The sequence below is a fragment of the Montipora capricornis genome, chromosome 3 (assembly GCF_036669925.1).
Source record: "Montipora capricornis isolate CH-2021 chromosome 3, ASM3666992v2, whole genome shotgun sequence".
In the NCBI taxonomy this organism is placed as follows: Eukaryota; Metazoa; Cnidaria; class Anthozoa; order Scleractinia; family Acroporidae; genus Montipora; species Montipora capricornis.
The window spans coordinates 14,198,861-14,206,360 of record NC_090885.1 but is presented as its reverse complement, the minus strand read 5'-3'; the positions used below and the strand labels follow the sequence as shown (position 1 = coordinate 14,206,360).

Genomic DNA, 7,500 nt, shown 5'->3' with positions numbered 1-7,500 from the left:
CAGCTTATTTCTTTTTACGGTGGTAGTCGGTAGTGCATACAGACCACATCTGCTCTACATAAAACATATTAAACCGATTGTTTATTGCTCTCCGCATGTCATCCCTAATTTTCCCTGCTTTCTCGACAGATCGACATCAATCCATCGTGCACCCATTTGGGATGCGCGTCACAAGGCTTCAAGGAAAGCTCATCATGTTGCTGATATGGTTGACAGCTCTCCTACCTGCATTTCCTATTCTGGGAGTCGTGAACGTTGTAAGCTCCCCGAACGGAGAACGTTGCGAAGAGTCATGGCCCACAGGATTCCCCTACTCAAAAATTTACTTGTTATGTAGTTTTGCATTAACTTATGCTATTCCGCTTCCCATCATGATTATCATCTACATAAAAATAGGGCTGAAGCTTCGTCAGGCAACCAAGGAAGGCGGCGATAGACCCGGGTTTACTCAAGCTCAGGCAACCAAAAGAATCATCAAAATGTTGTCAGCGGTGGTTATTTGTTATGCATTGTGTTTCCTGCCATTCCACACTTTTTACTTCATGTTTGATTTTGGTGGATTCCAATCCAGGCAAGTTACTTACAAGTTTTGCGATAACTTCTCTCAAAACTGTTTCATTATGTTTACATACCTATTACATACCTCTTACTAATAAAGTTCGAGGGCTGTACTGTAAATTACAACGTTTCGCACTTGGGCCATAGATTTAAGGGGAAAAGCACTGGTCCGTAATTCACCGTGAGTATGGACCGAGAAAACAAGATTGGTCAGATTTTTATCATATCTCTGTGGTAATCAGCCACGCAGGCAAGGAAACTGAGTTGAAGTCAAGCGGGAGGTTCAACTGCCACTGTGACAAAGATTGCCGTGACAAAATTCAAAAAGCGAAATCTTCTTTTTGAAATACTTGTTTGCAACTGAGATTCAAACAGTTTTACAAGTTTCTGCAAAAATGAAAAACTTGCTCTACAGAGGACGGGAAAAAAAAAGACCCCGGGAACGAAATTTATTAATATCCTTCAGTTCACTTAGCTAAACATTTTCTGAAAAAAGTCATGTCATATTTGGCAAATCACATGTTTATTTCTTCGGATACGTTTACTTGAAATGCTTCTTTTCAGAATTCTTGTTCTTCCCCCATGCCTAGTGAACTAACTAACTTCAAGAATCCACCATCCAACAATATAAGATTTATTCAAATTGGCCTAGTCCCTATCAGCGTCAAGTGTCCATTTTTAAACCAAGTTTTGCGAGAAAATCAACAATAGACAAAGTCGACTAACTCAATTTTGTACCTAGTTTAAACCCTTTGGGAAGAAAACGTTTTGTTCCAGGTATTTCCGTATCATTCAAATGTGAATGCTATATTATAATGCAACTACAATACACAAAAATCTTAACCTCAACTTCTTCTTCTTCTTCTTCTTCTTCTTCTTCTTCGCCATCGCATGATCGGTGGACTAACCCAACAGATTTACACAATAACGAAATGGTAGACAGCCCCAAATGCTTTCCACTCAGTGCAAAACTGACAATTTGATTTTAATTCTCGTTTACAGGTACATCTTCCTATTGCAGTCCTATTTCCAATTGCTGATGTACGGGAACAGTGCAACTAACCCAGTGCTGTATGCGTTTCTTGGTGACCAGTTTAAGAAAGGATTCAAAAGAGCCATTGGCAAAGGAAGTAGGAGGGGGTTTCGGTCATATCCACAAAGGACGTTTAGTACTCGCACTTCAACAATGTAGTTAAAACTGTTGCATTGCTAATATTCAAAAAAGATGCTGTTCCCCGACGCATCCGATAGAAGTTGGGCTCAAGCATTACAGCTTCAAAACGTAGTCTTAGCACGGTCCAGCTCAAACCGAGATTTTTCTTCGAAAGATTCAACGTCATCCTGGGGGTCGACTTTATCAGTGACTGAAGACTTTCTTGTTTCGAACAAATAATGGAACTTACGACCTATACGCTCGGACGAGGAGGCATCAAGTTGCCATTTTTTATTTTGTTGACACCCAGCCACTTTTGCACACCATTTTATTTCTCTTGATCTTGGACTTGGCAACAAAGATTGTAAAAAGGAAATACCAAGAATACTATAAAGCAAATGCTTCAAAAGCAAAACAGATTCTATTTCGTTATTATACGAAAGTAACGTCAACAGTTTAATTTACAAAAAAAGGCTTATGGTGTGTGAGGCCACCTAAGCAGAAACAGCCATAAGTCAAAGAGGGACTTTGCCGAATGCTGGAACATGTAGATGTAGATGTAGAACAAACAAGCAGCGTTTATTCAGGGGCCTTTCGCGGCAACAAATACGATATCTTGTGTTTCGAACTGCTCCCCTTTCAGTGCCTTTGAAGTACTAGGAGAAACAAGCCAATAGGCGTAAGTTAAAAATTGCACACTCATGCTTCTTCTATCTGATTTACCTTTTAATAGGACCTGTCTAAGAAAATAGGGAAGTTCCTTAATTTAATGTTTTCGCAATCATAAGGACGAGGCGAAAATAAGGAAGTATGAAATGTATACTGCCCTCCACGATGCCGCAAATTTCAAATGAGATTTCATCACTGTATTCAGATATCAGCTACGCCTTGAATCAAAGAACTAAAGGCAGGAAACTGGATAAGGTGTTGTATTTTCAGCCCTCCTTCGATCCTTGAGTCAGAAGCACAAGCTACATGCAGGAAAGTTCTTTTGGCTCTCCACAAGTTTTCTCGAAGAAAAGGCGTTCATCAGTTGCCTCATGGATCCTCATACACTAAAGGCCACAAAGTTAACATATCTGTTAAAGATCATTTAATTAAACACGTAATTTAAATCACAAATCAAGTGTTGATTGTGCTTATCAGCGTTGTCTCTAATGGGGTGCCTCAATCACAGTGGTCTTATACTTCATCTAAAATTCTAAACTAAAAAATGAAAAAGAAAAAAAGAGATCCTTGCAGCAATGCAATGTTAACTTATCATGCTTTTGTTTTGAAGTATAGTTTTAGAGTATATTCCACACATTGAGGTCCACATACTGAACTTCATTTTTGACCCGGATGGCCCTCCTCTCTTCAACTTACCATACAGAAATCTAAATCGTGAAGTTTACTATCGTAATGTCCTTTATTAATAACTAGTGTTAAGTACAGTTTCTGTTACGAAGGACCGGCGTTGAAACAAAAAAACCTCCGCAGTCCGAGCTAAAATTTGGCAGCACATTAGTAAAAATTTGGAGGGTTATACACAGGGCGCCGCGCCAAAGAGATGTAATTTCTGCCGCAATACGCTCAGACACTTGCGGTATGACCCTTTGCCATGATGAAGATTAAATTAGAACAGGCACTTTACTTACCCGCCTTATCTCACTGAATAATTCAAGTCAGAGAGTTTTTATCGCAACATCTTTCGCGAATAATGAATAACTCGCTTGAGAATCTATCTGAAGAGACACCAACATCCCAAATGGACAACTTCTCAGAACCACTTGGACTTCGGATTTTTCGCTTAACACTTTATGTGGTTATATTCTTGTTGGCGACTGTTGGAAACGCTCTTGTTATTTTTGTAGTTTACAAATCTCGTGAACTACACACAGGTAAGATGGTCTTATTCGGTCCATTTTCAGTTTAAATTTAAGAGAAAGAAACGCTTGTGAGAGCCGGATGAAAGGAACTCGGTGCTTGTAAACATGTGTTTTACCACAGCTTACATCATACCTTCATTCCGATGTGCGACAAAATGTGTACATTCATGTAAACAACGAATTCTTACATTGGCGCTGAATTCTGCTTTTGGCATCAGTCTTATGGAAACTTACTAAAATTTCAAAATAACTACATTCAAGTTGTGTTGGAAAGGGGGATGAGCACTAAACACAGAATTTGTTCCTTCTAGTTTATTTCCTGGATAGTTCCAGGCTAGTTGAAGTTATGGAGGATAGCTAAACAGTAACAATGATAAAGCCTAAGTAATCAAAAGCAAGGGGAAACTATAAGAGGAAAAATAGCGTGAACAGCTTTAACAACGTAGAGTGACTCATCTGTTCTTTTTGTTTGAAGAATTAATCAATGCATTACAAAAGTGATAACTGAATTAATTCACTTGCGAAACCTCAAGGGTGTTGGCAATGCTTGCCTGTAAAAACACTGAAAAGACACATTGGAGTGGCTTGCTGTCGATTGCATTTCACGGTTGTATAATCTATCGTTTTGATGGACTCGAGACCGATGACAGCGATGTCAAGAGAACGTCATTATATCTAAATTGCCAATTCGATATTTTTAGAAGTTTTAAAGACACATTAGCATTTTTCTGTTCCAAGGTTAGCAATGACGGTTTCTGCACTTTTTATCCTCCCCTTGAAATCTAAACTTCCAACCGACAGCGCCTTTTTCTGCTTGCGTTTTAGTTATTTTAATGAAAGCTCTTAGTTCACATTTAAGATGGACGTAACGGACCGGAGAAAGTGTTTTTTAGGTGTACGATCACGGCTGACGATGGCTAACAAGGTAAATTGTCTACAGGTAGAGTACATTTTACTGGGTCATTGATAAATGGGCTTCAGTCAACACAAGAGGAGCTATATCTTTTGCTCGTTACTTTGTACCGGGACTGAAGATTGTCATTAATCATGACTCAGAAACTGAACCTGCGGCATTGGAGCTGGTCATTGTTGTATCCATTGATGTGTTCATATTCACAGCGAATCGAAGGGGCTCAATATTGATACATTTCATTGCTTATAGGCAGCACAAAGGCCAGGATATCGCTTACATTGTGTGTCAAGCTGTCTCGGAAACCATCAGTGTTCTTTGTGATCCCCATTTGTTACTGTTAATTACAGTGGTTATCTGTCAGATCTGCTCACGTTAACCAACACAAATTATAACATTTATGATTGTACAATGCATGCGAACGAAATATAGTTACTGTAACAAAACGGCGATATCTAGATCCAGTACATGATAATTTTATCATTTAGGAGCCAGAAGAATGGCCGTTTTTATACTAGAGACGCATAATCCGTCCAGACGAATTATGCGTCTCTCATGTTATCCGTCTAGTGTAAAGACGGGACGAACTATATGAGACGCATAATTCGTCTTGGACGAACTTGGGCGAACATTTTTTCTGCGTCTGTTAATTTCGTCAAGTATAAAGACGGGCACTAGACGCATAATGCGTCTGGACGAACTTTCCAGTTTAGTGCGTCTTCGAAGACGCACTAAAATAAATTCTTCGTCCAGATGCATAATGCGTCTTGTGGCCGTCTTTATACTAGACGAATTTAACAGACGCAGAAAAAATGTTTGCCCAAGTTCGTCCCAGACGAATTATGCGTCTCTAGTATAAAAACGGCCAATCATATGATTTTGTATTATCACGTTGTATGGTATTGTCGGGCATTGAGTCGTATTTTGCGTATCTTGCGACCAGGGTCAGGTTTATTTAAGTTTCGCGCGGTACATACTATGGAGTTAGGAGAACATACTAGGGATGCTAAAGTCTGCCTGATTTCCAAAGTGAGAATACCAATACTGACAACGCAGAATTTGTGCTGGTTTGGACATTCTTAACCGGGGTTGGTTTTTTTCAAGAGAAACGTCTGTCTGATAAAAATAACGTCTGTAGTAGCTCCATGGCGGCGAGGTACATATAATAAGTTTTGCGGCTTCAAGTTCAAGTTCAAGTTTATTTTCAAAAATGAATAAACCAGAATAGACCACGTTCGCTATATTAAAATTGAGTCCTAAACAAAAGGCATCATCTCGAAGCTCTGGGGAATATATATTAGGATTTGTATGAGTTTATTCGTCAGAGTCTCGAAATGATGTTTTTTGTTTAGGACTGAATTTTAATACATCGAAAGAAGGCTATTATAAGACGTTTTCAAACAAACTCTAGAGACACCAATAAATAAAGAAACGTACGACCACAAAAGACGCTAATGAGAGATCCTTTGTTTTCGTCCACCAACATGGTGGAGATGAAGTCACGTGAAAACCATCTATATGGTAGGATAGTAATAATTATTCAGTTTTGTTTTCAATGAGAAGGCGTCAAAATAAGCATTCTCCTCAACGCCGGATACTGTGAGCAGAGAATTTCTAATTTGCTTTTTGAATGGCCTTTTTGCAAGCGCCAATCAGGATGAAAAGAGATCCATAATCTCGTTCCAAAGTTGGCAAAAGACTTCAACAGTATGCTCAGTCGCGATTCGCTAATGCTCAGTCGCGATCGTACGCTCAGTCGCGATTCGCGGGTTCAAAACAAACGCAATAATTTCAACCCAACTTCCAAACGATCCCTATCCTGCGAACGCAGACGTATTTCCGGCGGTCGTTTCTCTAGAAACGACCGCCGGAAATACGTCGCGTTCGCAGGCTAAACGATCCCGGACTGGTAATTGTTCAGTTTTTTATTTTCTTAATGCCCTCCAGAATGATAACAAAATAAATACAGTTAACGTTCTTGGGCATAAATATCATGCCTTCTCAGACGTCATTTGAAAAGCATAAACTATATATCTCTATTGTTTTGTTAGGTCTATAAGGTTTATATAGCCCGACATTCTCTAGCCTGCGAACGCAGACGTATTTCCGGCGGTCGTTTTGGGGGAGAGAAACGACTGCCGGAAATACGTTTGCGTTCGCAGCCTAGACATTCTCAGAAGTCAGACTGTTTTTCAACGAGATCTTAAATTAAACATATCTAATTGGCTGGAAAGAAGTGGTTTCGCCAAAAAAAAACATCTTAAAATGACTCGGTTTGTGAAAACGCTACTAATGTTATAACGTTCAAATGTTAATATTTCTTTATTTGCAGTGACGGGTTTTCTGATCGCTAATCTTGCAGTGGCTGATCTTGGAGTGGGACTTCTCTGTATTCCGTTTACAGTCGTGTACTTTGAGCTCAATTTCTATTGGCCGTTTGGTCCAGTTATGTGCAAACTTCTCCCAGCTCTCATGCCCTGTTTTGTCATGGGATCTGTGGGCACTATGTTGGCGATTTCAATCGGTAAGTCTTGGCTGTGTGCGTGAAGGATGGGTGGGTGGGATGTTAGGCAATTCTAGTCTTTACGTACTAGCAATGGGGCTCTGCGCCTCTCAAAGCTTTCCTTCCGGAAAAATAAGTTTCTTTTTCCTTTCCCACAACCACCAAATTAAAACTTTGCTCTCCTAGCCTGTTTCTTGCAATATCACCTCCGCTGATCTATACCCATATAAGCCGAGCGCCTAATTCAAGTTTCTAGTTTCAAATTCCTCATACATACTAACTAATTACAATCTTCACACATGACTCACAGTTGCCCAGGTAACATAATAATTCGAGCCGTTGTTCTACGTTAGGACTACAAAAAATGTTAATGTAAAATGGTATGGTGTTTCATTGGTGTTTATATAATAAACAGAACGTTACATGACCGCTTGGAGATACGAAACTTCTCTTCTTGCGTTGAAAAATGGTTTTCAACACTCGCATATTATTGCCTTGATTTTTTCTC

The 7,500-nt window shown here is 39.5% G+C and overlaps 2 protein-coding genes across 6 annotated transcripts in view; both read left to right on the top strand.

Annotated features, from left to right (window-relative positions):
• LOC138042315 (neuropeptide FF receptor 2-like) overlaps positions 1-2,830 on the top strand; it is an 8,928-nt gene extending 6,098 nt beyond the window's left edge. For all 4 annotated transcript variants that reach the window (XM_068888165.1, XM_068888166.1, XM_068888167.1 and 1 more), the window contains exons 3-4: positions 130-571; positions 1,561-2,830. In XM_068888165.1, coding sequence (XP_068744266.1) covers positions 130-571; positions 1,561-1,750 — 632 coding nt within the window. In that variant the 3' untranslated portion in view covers positions 1,751-2,830. The remainder of the gene's footprint in view (positions 1-129; positions 572-1,560) is intronic.
• A 498-nt stretch (positions 2,831-3,328) lies between these two features.
• The window catches only part of LOC138042316 (neuropeptide Y receptor type 2-like), a 4,895-nt gene continuing 723 nt past the window's right edge, over positions 3,329-7,500 (top strand). The window contains exons 1-2 of one of the 2 annotated variants that reach the window (XM_068888169.1): positions 3,329-3,591; positions 6,822-7,013. In XM_068888169.1, the coding sequence (XP_068744270.1) occupies positions 3,411-3,591; positions 6,822-7,013 (373 nt within the window). In that variant the 5' untranslated portion in view covers positions 3,329-3,410. The remainder of the gene's footprint in view (positions 3,592-6,821; positions 7,014-7,500) is intronic. The other variant, XM_068888170.1, reaches the window with a different exon arrangement.